Source organism: Plecotus auritus, assembly GCF_963455305.1.
Source record: "Plecotus auritus genome assembly, chromosome: 1".
Taxonomy (NCBI): domain Eukaryota; kingdom Metazoa; phylum Chordata; class Mammalia; order Chiroptera; family Vespertilionidae; genus Plecotus; species Plecotus auritus.
This window is the reverse complement of record NC_137770.1, coordinates 181,652,110-181,668,213: the sequence shown is the minus strand read 5'-3', so window position 1 is coordinate 181,668,213 and position 16,104 is coordinate 181,652,110. Positions and strand designations below refer to the sequence as shown.

At 42.3% G+C, this 16,104-nt stretch overlaps 1 protein-coding gene across 9 annotated transcripts in view; it reads left to right on the top strand.

The window, feature by feature from the left end:
* The window catches only part of BMPR1B (bone morphogenetic protein receptor type 1B), a 393,766-nt gene that overhangs the window by 368,661 nt on the left and 9,001 nt on the right, over positions 1-16,104 (top strand). For all 9 annotated transcript variants that reach the window (XM_080640956.1, XM_080640952.1, XM_080640953.1 and 6 more), the window contains 2 exons: positions 11,056-11,231; positions 14,204-14,334. In XM_080640956.1, coding sequence (XP_080497082.1) covers positions 11,056-11,231; positions 14,204-14,334 — 307 coding nt within the window. The remainder of the gene's footprint in view (positions 1-11,055; positions 11,232-14,203; positions 14,335-16,104) is intronic.

Below are 16,104 nucleotides of genomic sequence, written 5' to 3'. Positions count from 1 at the left end.
GGGCCAGTTGGGTCCTCTCTACCATGTTCTAGTCTCTGGAGGAAAGCATTTTGTAGTTGCTTCCTATTTCTAATTATTTTTCTATGCTGTCAGATTGATTTTCTTGAAGCATAATTTTGAACATCATCATAATTTCATCATTTCCTGTGGCTTTGGGTTAAAATTTAGCTTTTATTCTGAAACATTTTACTTTCTCACATCATCAGGTTTGTTTAACATGCTTTTGTTTTTACCTGAATACCCAACATCCCTCTTCTATTTAGATAACTACTACTTACCTACACAGTTTCTTCCTTTGGAAAGCCTATTGCTATTCTCTTACAAATCTGACTTTAAGTGCATCTTTCTTATATACTGCCATGTGACCCTGTGCAAACTCTCATGACATTCCCCACATTGTTGTGCAGTAATCATTGACTACTTACCTGTCACATTGGAGATGGAACGCCACGAGGTAAAAACCATGTTTTTCTGAAATTTGCATCGCTAGTGCCTTTCCTGGGTGCCCATTACTTAAGTGTTGCTTCAGCATTTTGTAAAACAGACAATTGAGTGATTTCATAGGGACTACAGGATGAAAGGGGGAAAGCACCTTTTCTTTTCGGTCCAGAGATCTTACACACTCTGCGTTAAATCCACCTTTCTAGTTTTCTATCCCACAAAGTTTCCAACTTGTATGCTTTCTTTAGCAAACCTGAAATACTTGCATTTTTTCCTTACATATTCTATATTTGCTACTGCCTTGTTTTTGATTGCATGATCTATAGATTGGAATGCCCATGCTTCTCCATTTATCTCAATCCAATCTCAGAGTTAGTTGCCTTTAAGTCACTGTGCTCATCCCCTAGCTAGAAATAGTGACATCATTTTTTCTACTCCTGTAGTAATTCCTGACCCTTGACTGTCTCATATTATAATTATTTTAGTACATGCCTCATATTTTTTACTAGTCATTGAGCATCTTGAGAGCAAGATCCATGCCAAATTAATCAGTGTACTAGTTTGTCCCATTTGACATGACATAGTGAGTTACCCATTATAGGTATTCCAATATCATTTTGAAACAATAAATGTTGGCTATATAAAACTAATTGAGAACTCATCTTCTTTATAGACCTTAAAACAAACAAGGAAAGTAAGTGTTATATTTCTGGAACTTAGTTCTGCTGAATATAGGGAAATAAACTGAGTAACCTCTAAAATTTCATGCAAACCCTGAATCTAAGAAGTGGAGAGGAGCCCAGCTGGCATGGTTCAGTGGTTGAGCATCAGCCTATGAACCAGAAAGTCATGGTTCCTGGTCAGGGCATATGCCCAGGTTGCGGGATATATTCCCAGTGTGGGGCATGCAGGAGGCAGCCAATCTATGATTCTCTCTCATCATTGATGTTTCTATCTCTCTCCCCCTCTTCTTCCCTCTCTGAAATCAATAAAAATATGTTTTTTTTTAAGGAAAGAAGCTGCAAAACTTATTTTTTTTTAAAAGTGGAGAGGAATATTTTAAGGGATAATTGAGCAATTTGTTTGGCATATATAGACTAGTTCACCAAGAAAGGAAATATCTGAGGATGCTTGTTCAGATGTGCATCTGCGATGGCTGTGGGAAGCACAGATCTCACACAGCTGAGGAATCACTGTGGGACCATTTACCATTCTCGGCCTCAGTCTTCTCTTCTATTAAGCAGAGGTTGCATTTGATAATTTCAGATGCCCTTTCACTTTTATATTCTATGTTTGAAAGGAACTTTGATCCTATCAATTTTTGAGCCTCACTTTTAAACCATGCTCTACATATTTCTTTGGCTCCCACTCTTTACCTGACTTGCCTCTTTTAGGGGTGCATGTCCATGCATATGCGCACACACAGATATTTAGAGCTTTTTATTACAATTGGGGTCCAAGCTAACCCAGGTTTGAGTTCTTGGACTTCATATGTGAACTTCCTGTGAGAACTGAACACTTTACACTACATGGTAAGTGTTTGCTCAGGCTTTTAAATCATTTCTGGGAGATCCCCAGAGAAATTGAGAGCAAACTGTGCTTTAGAGATTTCCTGCACATACAATTTTTTTTTTTTTAAATCCTGAATTGGTTTTTTCACACACTGTCCTGAAAGTGATGTAAGTGCTGATGCACTTCCTGGCCAGCACGGATTTAATCCAGGTGATGCCGTGGCAGACATTACCATTGCCCAAATCTCTCTTGGGAGGAGAAAACAGGACACGTGAAATCCCCTGGAGGAACTTAACAAAGCTTTTTATTGTGTACTCTGGAGGATCAGGGAACCCCTCTGGTACTACAGTGTCGGAATAATGTATGTTTTTAGGGGGGAAATAAATCCTGGCTTGGGGCCTCTCGGGTATTAAATTTTAAATAGAAAACCTACAATGAAAACTGGGCAGTCACACGTGTCTCCCAATTGGTGATTGTCAACTTGTCCAAGTGCAAAGGAGACAGAGTGGCCCAGCCCAGAGGGCACTACATTTCCTCAGAGTCTTTCTGCTGTCGCTATTTTTAGCCCTGTGTCTGGTTTGTGTACTTAGTGGTTTTTGAAAAAAAGGGACATGGCTCAATGACTTGCCAAAGTCACAAAACTAAGCTAATTAGGGGCTGAGTCAGCTCTCCCAGTCAAGGTTTCTGCAGCCACATCCACCTCCTATTGAAGAGTTTTCAGTTCTGAAGTTCTGTTTCTAAGAAACCCTGAGATTGCTCAGGATTTAATCACAAAAGTAATAAATGCTGTTGAAAAGTGAGGCTGAAACTCTCCTCTTTAGTTAGCATCTGACTGGGCAGAGCTCAGGGCAGCGAGTCAGTCCCACAGCTGTTTGCAAGATGTCCAGAAACACTCTGGGCATGCACAGCCCTTCTGCTGGGGGTTCCTGAGGATCCTTCATGCTGTGGGAGGTCGCTTCAGTCTCCCTCTGAGGTGATTTAATATTATCTGGTATATGTGGTTAATTTCAAACACCACTTGTAAGCCACAAGCAAACCCATGGCCTCCCTCACATGTCTTTTGTCCTCAATCCTTCCTTCACTGTTCATAAGAGTTCAGTCTGTCCTTCCTCCCTCCCTCCCTCCCTCCCTCCCTCCCTCCCTCCCTCCCTCCCTCCCTCTCTTCCTTCCTTCCTTCTTTCTTTCTGATATAAAGGGAGAGAGAGAGATAAAGAAACATCAATGATGAGAGAGAATCATTGATCGGCTGCCTCTTACACACCCTGTACTGGGGATCGAGCCTGCAACCTGGGCATGTGCCCTGACATCGAACTGTGACCTCCATGGCTCAACCACTGAGCCATGCCTGCCTGGCTTATATTTTTTTAACCGTTTAGATTATTAAAGTGTACATGTTTGTTTCTCGTTCTCCATTACCTTTTTACCTCCCTTCTTCCCCTCTCCCACCTTACCTCTCTGTTTTAGGCATCAGCAACATCTAGCAAAAGACCCTGCATGTGTGCAAAGGCTCAGCAAGATAGAGCCGTCTCGTTGCAGCCAACAGGGGGGTTCCTGGCTGGCTCCCTGGGCCATAATGGGTTCTGCGTGTGACTTTAATATGCCCGTCAGTCTCCCCGCAGTTGCTGGTCCAGGGGGAAAGTGCACTGTGCTGGACCAAGCAGGGGCTTTTCCCTTTGCATAACACTTCTTGGAAGAATCCCTGTTATCCTATATAATAAAAGGGTAATATGCAAATTGACCAAACGGCAGAACTACAGGAATACCCCTGGCCCCTCACCCCAGCCAGCCCGCCATGTATGGCCCCCATCGGGTGGGCCGGCTGGACCCCACCAGTGCACGAGTTTGTGCACCGGGCCTCTAGTGGATATATAATTAGGAGGGGCTTAATTACCATGAAAAATATTTAATACAAAGCAAGGTGAAGACAGATACTAGGTTTTTAAAGATCTCCTTTATTTCTGGACACCAATATAAAACGTTTTGCCTGCCCTTCATCCACTGAATGACACTGATATTATAAGGTGTGCCCTGTTCCACTGAGTTCTTGGGGGAGCTCAGGTCCATTCCTCAGACCACGCAGGATCCTAGCTGGAGGCTCCACTCTCAGCCTATCGGATTCAGCAGGAGTTCTGTGATTGCCTCCCTCGGTTACTCTAATCCTGTGGTGCACACACACCACTCTAGGCACCAGGCCAGACCAAGGAGGACACTGCAGGCAGCCTGCCCAGATGTAGGCAGTGAGGCGGCTCCCTGTCTGTAGACATTAAAACCGGTAATGCCTGGCTCAGGTGGTTAGAGTCATACCATGCACTGGAAGGTTGCATGTTCGATTCCCGGTCGGGGCCTGTGTGTCTCTTTCACATTGATGTTTCTCTTTTTCCCTCCCTCTCTCCCTCTCTTGAAAAATTCAATTAAAAAAATACACAACGAAACTAAAACCGGTAACAATGATCACCTTGTGCCCAGGTTCTAAACAGTGTCAGTGATGACATACATGTCCTAGCAGGTGCATTGCTTCCACCTTCCCCTCCTCAGTAAGCCCCTCCCTGGCACATGCAGAGGAGAAGAGGAACATCCCAGGGGTGGGCAAACTTTTTGACTCGAGGGCCACAATGGGTTCTTAAACTGTACCGGAGGGCCGGAACAAAAGCATGGATGGAGTGTTTGTGTGAACTAATATAAATTCAAAGTAAAGGAGCGGAGGGGAGAGCAAGAGAACCCTCCGCTCTTTCGGCTCCGCTGGCGGATAGAACAGCCGAAAGGGCCGGATCTGGCCGTGGGCCGTATTTTGCCCAAGGCTATCTTAGTCTTATTTCATTTCCTCCCTTCCCTCCGCTTCCCTCCCCTTCCCTCCCCTCCCCTCCCCTCCCCTCCCCTCCCCTTTTTCTTTGTCTCACAGCATCAGAGTCTTTGCTCCCTTCCCACTGCCTGGAGCAGTTGCCTTGGGAGCTCTCACTTGTGTGTCCTCCTGGGTGAGAAGTGCCATTCAGAGTGTACACACCCTTGGGAAGCCTCTTGGTCTTCAGTGTAGACCTCTTACTCCTCCGTGCTGGCTTTTTTTTAATTTTTATTAACATACCACTGTCATCCTAGGGACTTTGGTCAGGAATATGAGCTGTTTTCATGCCTCTTTATGCAATCCTAGCTCTGGGCACTCTTCATCTTAAGATTCTTATACAGATAGACCTCATCATCCTCATTCTCACCTAGTACAGTAGGGAACTCCACGTCATTCACAGTGACTCTGGGGATGTAAAGAGCTTGATTTCCTCTTTGCCATATCAGCCCTCTTCCTCCCGTGTATGTTGTACCTTTTCTACATGATGTAGCTGCTGGTCCTTTTCTTCCAAAACCACCATCAGCTCAAGGTACATGTTGTGTAGGGTATTGTGTAAGATTTAGTAATAACATTCATGCTACCAGAATATTTTTCCTGATTTTTTTCTTACAGGGGTTAATATCTTGTCCTGACCCTAGGCCAGAGGGGACACCCCTCTTCTCCCTAGCTGACTTGCTCGTTACCTCCAACCTCCCAAGTTACTTTCATTTATTTCTCAGAAAAATTAAGGTATTTTTATTTTATCCTGTCCCAGCTCCACTTTCCCTAAAGTTCATAAAGAAAAACACCCTTTAAAGTGTGATTCCAAAACAAAGGAAGTTTTTTCTTTGAGAACAATCTACTTGACATCCCTTAATTTATTTTATTTTGTTTAAATTATAATTTTATTTTCTTCCAATTCTACTTAAGTCTGTATCACACCAGTACTCACATTAACAGGGACAAAGGCTGTGGTGGATCTGGTGGTAGCATCCTATATAATAAAACCCTAATATGCAAATCGGCCCAATGGCGGAACGAGTGGTTGCTATGACGTGTACTGACCATCAGGAGGCAGATGCTCAATGCAGGAGCTGCCCCCTGGTGGTCAGTGCACTCCCACAGGGGGAGCGCCGCTCAGCCAGAAGCCGAGCTCACGGCTGGCCAGTAATTTTTTAAGAGAGGGTGGGCAGTAAGGAGCAAGGGGTCCCAGACTGTGAGAGGGATGTCTGACTGCTGGTTTAGGCCCAATCCCCGTCAGGCGGACATCCCCCGAGGGGTCCTGGACTGTGAGAGGGCACAGGCTAGGCTGAGGACCCCCTCCTCCCCCTGCCCAGTGCACGAATCTGTGCACCGGGCCTCTAGTTAATTATAAAATCACAAATGGGGAACAATACCCCTGAAATTCTGGAATCCAGTTCTTCAATCATGAAAAGTGAGAAGAGAAATTATGTTTTCTCTACAGTGAATGCAGTGCCCATGATTTTGATGGGATATTTTCAGTTCTTTCTGGTAGAAACTTGTTTTTTTTCTGTAATTTTGTTTATTGAGACAGTTTTTGATGTTTAGAACCTTATGCCTCTAACCTATGCCTTGATCATTGAAATGTATGTCTTTCTTGTTCTTGATCCTCCTGAGTTCTCTTTATTTAAAATATATTTAATTCTAGTTTATAGGGGTGGGGAGGGGCAAAAGTAGGTTTACAGTTGTGAGTATGCAAAACAAAGAGTTAATTCTTGTGTTATTATTTATTAATTATTGTATTATTTTCCATTGGAACAAGTGTAATCCTACTTTTGCCCCTCCCTGTATTTTAAACATAAAAAAGTAGAAAAAAAACACTTATGTGATATATATATTTTTTTTATTAATCCTCACCCGAGCATATTTTTTCCATTGATTTTTAGAGAGACTGTAGGGGAGAGAGAGAGAGAGAGAGAGAGAGAGAGAGAGAGAGAGAGAGAGAGAGAGAAGACATCAATTGGTTGCCTCCAGTACACTCCCTGACTGGGGCTGGTGATCAGACCTGCAGCCCAGGTAAGTGCCCTTGACAGGAAATCAAGCCCACAACCCTGCAGTGCATGGGTCAATGCTCTAACCACTGGGAAACACCAGCCAGGGCTCATATAATAATTTAAGGTCACCAGATGTTACCAATTTGCCTTATTTGATCTGGTCTTTCTTTTTAAAACAAATACAGTGTTGCAGATAGCCCTGTTGCATTCTCTTCCCTACTTTATTCCCCGTTATCCCTGGCAGAGGTAACCAGTATCCTGAAGTTGGTATTTATCTTGCCTGTACATGATTTTAAAAACTGACTCCATATGTGTGCAGCCACTGCAGGACATAGGGTTAGGTTGTGGGTTTGGAACTGTTTTCTCCGACTGCTCCCTTGTGGGTGTCCATCTCTCCTTACCAGCCTTCTTTCTCACCCCTTCCCATCTCAGTGGAAAAGGAGGATGGGGCGCTGAAGGTGCCCTGGTCTTTTCTGCCTTTTCTGCTTCCTTCTTTCTCCTTGGGCCCTCCTTCAGTTACTCCCTGCCCTATATTTGCATGTTCTGTACCAGCCGGCTCTACTTACTGTCTCTTTTTCTTCCTTTATTCTCGGTGGCCCAGTGTTCAATGAATCTAATTTCTGTTTGTGGCCTCGAAGATTACCAAGCTCAGTTTTTCTCTGTCCTTATTTAGGACAGGTGAGATAATGTTTCTGGAACCCAAGAGAGAAATGCAGTGGAGTTATTTTCAAGTACAGAAACCCTCCTGAGGGAAGGGGACCCAGAGCTCTATGTGATGCTTTATAATATCAGATATGAATTACTTATAATTAACATGGTTGTTGTTTCTATGTCGTGCTAAAGGCATTTGCCATTAGGTTAATAGTAATCATTTGCAAATTAATTTGCTTAACAAAATTCTGTTTGTCCTTCGAGTTATCAGTAATGATGTCTCATTTTATGATCTATACATAATAGAGACTGTTACGTTTATCCTTAAATTATCCGAAGTGAACTTTGCTGTAAACAGTCCTCTTTGGTCTTTCATTTAAAGTATATTATTTGCCTACACGTTGCAAAGCAGTCTCTGAGTGGAGATGGATCAGTGCTCTCCTCTTTAGAGACAGAACAAATGGTTATGACAAATAGTTAGGGCTGAGAGGAGTTTACAATGTTAGGCGGAAGACAGATATTAGTACAGATACTACAAGGTGAGCATATTTATTGAGGTACCATGAGGAAAATCACCTAGGGTGGAAAGTCACCAAGGTGGAGGAGGGACAGTGGTACCCAGCATTCCTAGCCTGCGTAGGAACTGGTTTTGGGGGATTTGATGGGCATACAAAATCCTTGATTGTATGTTCTTCAGAGTTTGAAGGTTAAGAGCTTAGAGGTGAACTATATATAGTCTGGCCATCACAAATCTTGATTCTATTATAAGATAACAACTAACTTTCAGGTTCCCATTGATGTTTCAATGTCACACATTCCATTAGCTCTTCCTGACCTTCCAAATACAAATAATGCATTATGGAGCTAAGAGTAAGAATGGAAAGGAATTGCCTAAAATCTTTATCAGTTGTGGTCAGAGTATATCTTTGACCTGAATGCACTCCTCTGGGGCCCATACTAAGATGGCTCTTGGTTTCCTTTTGCAGTAATGTTCTGGAATATAATTTAGGCTCTTTGCTCTCTTTCCATCTGCAAACCCCTAGGTTTGTTTCTCTGCATAGAACTCAGAATTCTGTAGCTGGGGTCACCGCTGTCTTCCTCTAATGATTCATAATTATAACACTCACACACACAACACATTAATGAAATACCTACTATGTGCTCACAGGAGAGGTGTCAGTGGAGAGACCTTACTTTATAATTGAAGGTGGAGCTTTTGCAGCATCTTTTAAATCTGATATTTTCCCAGTTTATCATTCAACCTGTTCTCAGCTCACTTGCCTTCCTCACTATTTATGACTTAGGTACACAAATGACATTTGTTATTATACCATGTGGGTAAATACTAAGAATTTATGTTTTAACTTCTTTACCCGTCAGAAAAGAAGCCAGAATACTAAGACGTACATTTACAGATGATAAGCAATACCAGCTATTTAGGTTTTTTTCAGTGTTATAAATTTACACTTTAACTTTTATTTTAGGAAAAAAGACTCCCTCAGTCATAACTCCTGGGAGATCACAAGGGGCCTATGGGTACACTTGTGCCATGTCTGCTGTGGTAACTCTAGAGTACAGATTTTAGCTGTAAGTGAATTTTAAAAGGTTCAGAGAAAGAAGCTTTGGATTTATAAGTTTTAGTAACTGTACACAGTTTTGAGATCTACAGAGGGGCATTTGCTACCCTTTAAATTCTCCCGAATGACACTACATATTTTATGTTTAGAAGACAGAGCTTGAGGCAATAAAATCAAGCCAAGAGGCCCTCCCCTCTCCCCCAAAAAAGCCACTAGTGAAAGCCTGGTATTGCCTGTGACTCCGCAAGATAAAGGTGATGTTTCATATTTCTAACTCTTCTCAGTGTTGAGGAGAAATAACATGTCAGTGCCTCAGAGTCAGTGGAGTGTGATGAAAAGAAAAAAATAAAAACACACAAACACTTGCTTGGGAATCAGGAGATAGGAAGGTTTATCAAAGATGTCCCCCAAACTTCAATTTAATGAATTTTTGTACCTTTTCTATTTTATGGTTTCTTCACCCATCAGCACTAGGGTTTATTGGTCTTCTTCCTAGTTCCATTCATTTCTATTGAGGTAGTTCTTGTTAAACCTACTATGTGCATACCCCTGTGCTGACAACAGTGTTACATGTCTCCTTTAATCATCAACCTATCCGGCAGTGGTAGTTCAACCACTTTGAAACATGGGTGCAGAATTGCGGCTCCAAATCCCAGTGGTTCTCCAGGCCCAGCCTGCAGACTGGGTTCTATTCATCACAAATTTCCTTACAGTCTATAGGAAGAATTACAAGTGGGTCATGTTGGGAAATTTTCATAAAAATAAAGATACTTTATTTAACTAGTGGCCCGGTGCACAGATTTGTGAACCTTGAAAGGAAATTAATAAGAATTCCTAGGGTGGCTGCAGCTCAAAGGGAGTCTGCTGGCGGAGGTGGGTGGGGTGGGGGAGGGAGGGGAGTTAGAAAACTCATGCTTGGGTCTTCTGCCTCCCAGAGCTGGCTCCAGTGCAGGGACTAATGCAGGTGGTCCCGGGTGGTGGCCGGTAGGGCAGGACTGGGTAAGATGTGTCAGACATGCCTTGGAGCCAACCTCCTGCAGTCCCTCCCCGGGCCGGCTGCACCTGGGCTGGCATCTTGGCTCGAAGGGCGTCTGCAGAGTGAGCGGGGTCCCTCCGGCAGGTGGAGTCCCTTGGCCTGGCTTGCGGGGATCGGCTGAAACTGGCTCTCCAACATCCCCCAGGGAGTCCCGGAGTGGGAGACGGCACTCTGCAAAGTTGCTGTCCTACAGGGTGTGGAAATCAAATGCAAGTGTGCAGAAAACCAGATTCGGGCCTCCAGTGCCCCAGCAGCAATATAACCCATGGTCGAAGGTGGAATTGTGCGGCCCCTCAAGGGTCCCCGCAAGGAATCGGGCTCCCTGCTCTCTGCGTCAACCGAGCACCGCCGCTGCCAAGTCATTGCAGCTCGGCAGCTCCTGCATTGAGCGTCTGCCCCCTGGTGGTCAGTGCGTGTCATCGGTACCAGATGGTCGGATGGTCACTTACTCTTTTATATATATTTTATTAAAAATATATCCTTTTATTAAAAATATATGCTATTTGATTCATGAAATGTGATAGTAGAAAGCTTTTTTAGGTGCCTGCTTATCAAAGTAAAACATTTACAAGTCTTTGTTGGTTTTCTCTCCCCATTCCCTTTTTTACTTGTTTGGCTATCTAGAAGCCTCATAATATTTGGCTTAAAAAATACTGCCTCAAATAATCCAATTTTGTATTGCGCAGTCCATTTTTAAGAAGAAAGTTATTGAAATACAAAGGAAAGGAAGATATTTTTTTAAGTATTTAATTAACATTTAGCAATTATGTAGAGTTTATATTTGATCTAGTGTAATGCAATCTTGTATTCTGATTGTCATCTTCATTGTGTTTTTACCCGTGAATATTTAATATAACCCTTGGCCAGAAATATTTTTCCAGGAAATGGTTCTCCCGGAAGGGATACCTTTTCCCATCTTCCACTAAAGCCCTGGCTCAGGAATCACCTTGATTCGACACTTGGTTCTCTTCAATGCTGACGGTGCTCTGCTTTATTTTTCCTTAGCGACACAAATGAAGTTGACATACCACCCAACACGCGTGTTGGCACCAAGCGCTATATGCCTCCAGAAGTGTTGGATGAGAGCTTGAATAGAAATCACTTTCAGTCTTACATCATGGCCGATATGTACAGCTTTGGGCTCATTCTTTGGGAGGTGACTAGGAGATGCGTATCAGGAGGTAAGTACCAGTGGTACCATTGGGCTACTACAGATCCTTTTTGTTTTCTCTCATTTTTTAAATCCTCACCCGAGGATATTTCTCCATTGATTTTCTTAGAGAAAGTGGAAGAGATAAGGAAATAGAGAGAAACATTGATGTAGAGAAACATCAACTGGTTGCCTCCCACATGCACCCTGACCAGGGCCTGGGCCTGGGAGGAGCCTGTATCGGAGGTATGTGCCCTTGACTGGAATTGAACCCGGGACCCTTTGGTGTGTCGGCCGATGCTCTATCCACTGAGCAAAACCGGCTAGGGCCAAATCCTTTTTTCTGATTAGAAATCAAAGTTTTGTCTACAAAATCAAAATTTGTCCTTTATTTCTGTTGACCCAGTCACGATCCTTCCAGGAAATAATACTTCACTTCATAGAATTATCTTTGACTGCATTCTTCTTTCCACCTATGACTGAGGCATCTCTTCTAGGCACATTGCCAACTTCCTCTGTCTCTTTGAAGATCACCCTATTCTATTATATGTATTGTCTCACTTCTCTATTGAGCTCTTTCTCCAGCCGTTGCTTTATCAAGTTAACCTTTTTCTCTACCCCTTCCAGCTTCTTCTTACCAATCTGCTGAGCCCCCTGCCCAACTCTAGTGCCCCATTTCCTGTGGCTTCCTCTGCTCAGATGAAAAGACATAACTGTGGGGTGGGACACCATTATTTAACACCCCCCCCCCACTTCTTAACTTTCTATAATACTTCCTCAAAGCAATCTGAAAGCATTAGTTTTTATCAAAACAAAATTAAAGCATAAGAATATTATTATTAGTCCTGGTAATCTTTTTACAAACATAAAGTTGCCCTAGTAAGACTAACTAAGGAGACATCCTTAAATATTCAGAGGTGTTATTATTGCTTTGTGGCATTGTGCCTACTGCTGCATAATTTGTCTTTTAGTAGATTCCAGCATCTTTCAGGTGAGGAGCTGTGTCTGAGGCTCTTTGGTATCAAGTACATTGTTTATGGTCCTAGTCATGGTTGTGCTTGATAAGTAAATCCTGGTACTGCTGCTCTTCCTCTTGATGGAGGTGAGTTAAACTCACCTTCATGAAAACTGGAGCTTGCCCAATATTCTGAAAGTGTAGCCTACAGTTAACTAGTCCTGGCACTTGTATCTATAAACCTTTGACAAGTTACTAACTTTTCTTTGTTTCGGTTTTCTTATCTTAAGGGAGAGATGGATTATTGCACTACATCAGAGGGTTGTGAGGTTTTCATGATTGTAAAGAGAATTAACATTGCCTGACACATAAATAGTACTCAGTACATGTTAGCTGTTATTTTAAATTTTCATTTTGGTTGGTAGAGCCTTAACTTACATTTAGAATCCTATTGAAATATAAAGGAGAAACAGTTAATCAATAAGCATTCATACTGCTGTAGGAAGATCATCTTCAGTGATGCGGTACCTTCTAATCACTCTAGGGATTCTGAAGTTCTCATTAGCTTAAGTTAAAATAGAGCACATCCCCTCTGAAGTGAGAGAACTCTTTTTGTCCCAAAGGGAAGTTAATGTAGAACATTTTTCCGATTCAGATATTGAATAAATCTCTCATCATATTATGAAGAAGAAAAGGAGTAACCAAAACATAAATGAACTAACTGCCTATGCTTTGATTTTATGTTTTGTAAAGTGTAATTGAGCATATTTTTGAATAAAATGTTTATAATTATTTAAGACTAGAGGTCTGGTGCACGAATTTGTGCACAGGTGGGGGTCCCTTGGCCTGGCCGGCAATCAGGGCTGATCGGGGCCATTTCGTCCAGTCCTGATGGGGGCTGTCCAGCCGGGGCGAGGGACCACGAGAGGTTGTCTGGCCAGGGAGAGGGACCGTGAGAGGTTGGCTGGCCAGGGGGAGGGACCACGGGAAGTTGGCCAGCTGCAGGAGGTTGGCTGTGGGAGCACAGTGACCACCTGGCCAGCTGAGGGTAGGGACCGAGGGAGATTGGCTGGCCATGGAGGTTGGCTGTGGGAGCACACTGTCACCAGGGGGCAGCTCCTGCATTGAGCGTCTGCCCCCTGGTGGTCAGTGCATGTCATAGTGACCAGTTGACTAGTTGTTCGGTCGACTGGTCGTAAGGGTCGCTTAGGCTTTTATATATAGAGAGATAGGTTTATAGGAGTTGAAGGAATACAGAATATAAGATTACTTTTCAAATTATGTTTCCCTGAACATCTAAAGCAATTAGGGCAACAAGAAGCCTGTATTTGAAAGCCTGTGGTTAGAATATGGGCAAAATGATTCTTAGCTTAAAAACAAGCTGGGGTACCCTGGCCAGTGTGGCTCAATTTCTTGGGTGTTGTCCCATGCATCAAGTGGTTGCTGGTTCATTTCCTGGTCAGGCACCTGCCCAGGTTGCAGGCTTCATCCCAGTAAAGGCCAGGAGGTAGCTGATCAAGGTTAATATTTTTAGGTGTGTACAATTCTCTAAATTTTAAATATGGAAGAATGCATTCTTATGATTAAGCAGAAAAAAATGTAAATGTGACATTTTATTCAAGTAAAATACGCTGCCAAATTTATTATGAGATTCATAATCTCATATTCAGTAATAGAAATTATCACATATTATATGTATGAGTTTGGAATGTGTCTGCCAAATTTGCATGGAGATTTAATATAGATTTTTTTTAAATTTTGGCATACAAGAGCCTTTGTAAAATTGGAAATAAATTTGAGGTGCTTATTTTACTTAGCTTTTGGAAATTAGAAGAAAGGGCTTGAAGACCTAAAGTAATATGTTTCATTGGGCTTTTCATTTAAAAATTAGATTAAATGTCATTTGGGAACATTTTTTTTAAGATTTATTTTTCTGTTATTCAAGCTTGTCTTTAGTACCAACAGAACTTTTTTTAGAAACCGTTTGTATGTTAGACTTTTATTGCCATTGCACAGAAAAAAGTATAACAATAAAGCCATATTTTCAGGTGCAGTGGAAGAATACCAGCTTCCCTACCACGACCTGGTGCCCAGTGACCCCTCTTACGAGGACATGAGAGAGATTGTGTGCATCAAGAAGCTCCGTCCCTCATTCCCCAGCCGGTGGAGTGGCGATGAGGTGAGATTCCAGGAAGCCATGTGCTATAGAACTTTTCCCTTTTTGCCAAAATTCCAAATATTGGAATTCTTATTCTTCTTTGTTCTGTTGGTGATGGTAATGATGCCTCACTGTGATAATTTATATGGTGCTAAGTGTAATGTGGTAAATTGTTCCTTTTTTCCTAACTTGATTTTGCTGCTTCCAAAATACATTTAGTAGGTTAACATTTAGCCATCATAACGGATAATATTACTATTTCATTTATTTGTGATGTCCTGACAATGGCATAAAGGTTTTATTTCTCTCTGTGTGTGTGTGTGTGTGTGTGTGTGTGTGTGTGTGTGTATTTTCAGTTTTTACTTTTAAAAATTATTTATTGTTTAAAGTATTACATATGTCTCCTTTTTCCCCTATTGATCTCTCCCCAGCCATTCCCACCCCCAGCACATGCCCTCACCCGCCTAGTGTCTGTGCCCATGGGTTATGCTTATATGCATGCATACAAGTCCTTTGGTTGACCACTCCTCCCCCCACCTTCCCTGCCTTCCCTCTGAAGTTCAACGGTTTATTCAATGATTCCATGTCTCTGGACCTAGTTTTGTTCATCAGTTTATGTTGTTCATTATATTCCACAAATGAGTGAGATCATGTGATATTTATCTTTATCCAACTGGCTTATTTCGCTTAGCATGATGCTTTCCAGGTCCATCCATACTGTTGCGAATGGTAAGAGTTCCTTCTTTTTTACAGCAGCATAGTATTCCATTGTGTAGATGTACCACTGTTTTTCAATCCACTCATCTGCTGATAGGCACTTGGGCTGTTTCCAAATCTTAGCTATTGTAAATTGTGCTGCTATGAACATAGGGTTGCATATATCCTTTCTGATTGGTGTTTCTAGTTTCTTGGGATATATTCCTAGAAGTGGGGTTACTGGGTCAAATGGGAGTTCCATTTTCAATTTTTTGAGGAAACTCCATACTGTTTTCAACAGTGGCTGCACCAGTCTGCATTCCCACCAGCAGTGCATGAGGGTTCCTTTTTCTCCACATCCTCTCCAGCACTTGTCATTTGTTGAATTGTTGATGATAGCCATTCTGACAAGTGTGAAATGGAACCTCATTGTTGTTTTGATTTGCATCTTTCAGATGATTAGTGACTTTGAGCATATTTTTGTGTCTCTTGGCCTATGTACGTCCTCTTTCAAAAAGTATCTATTTAGGTCCTTTGACCATTTTTTGATGGATTGTTTATCTTCCTTTTGTTACTATAAGTTGTATGAGTTCCCTGTAAATTTTGGAGATTAAACCCTTATCAGATATAACATTGGTAAATATGTTCTCCCATGCAGAGAGCTTTCTTGATGTTTTGTTGATTGTTTCTTTTGCTGTGCAGAAGCTTTTTATTTTGATGTAGTCCCATTTGTTTATTTTCTCCTTAGTTTTTCATTGCCCTAGGACAGGGGTGGGGAAACTTTTTGACTCGAGGGCCACAATGGGTTCTTAAACTGTACCGGAGGGCCGGAACAAAAGCATGGATAGAGTGTTTGTGTGAACTAATATAAATTCAAAGTAAAGGAGCAGAGGGGAGAGCAAGAGAACCGGATAGAACAGCCAGATCCGGCCCGTGGGCCGTAGTTTGCCCACGGCTGCTCTAGGAGCTGTATTGGTAAAGATATTGCTATGACATATGTCTGATATTTTGCTGCCTGTGTTTTCTAAGATTTTTGTGGTTTCCCGTCTTATGATTAAGTCCTTTATCCATTTTGAGTTTATTTTTGTCTATGGT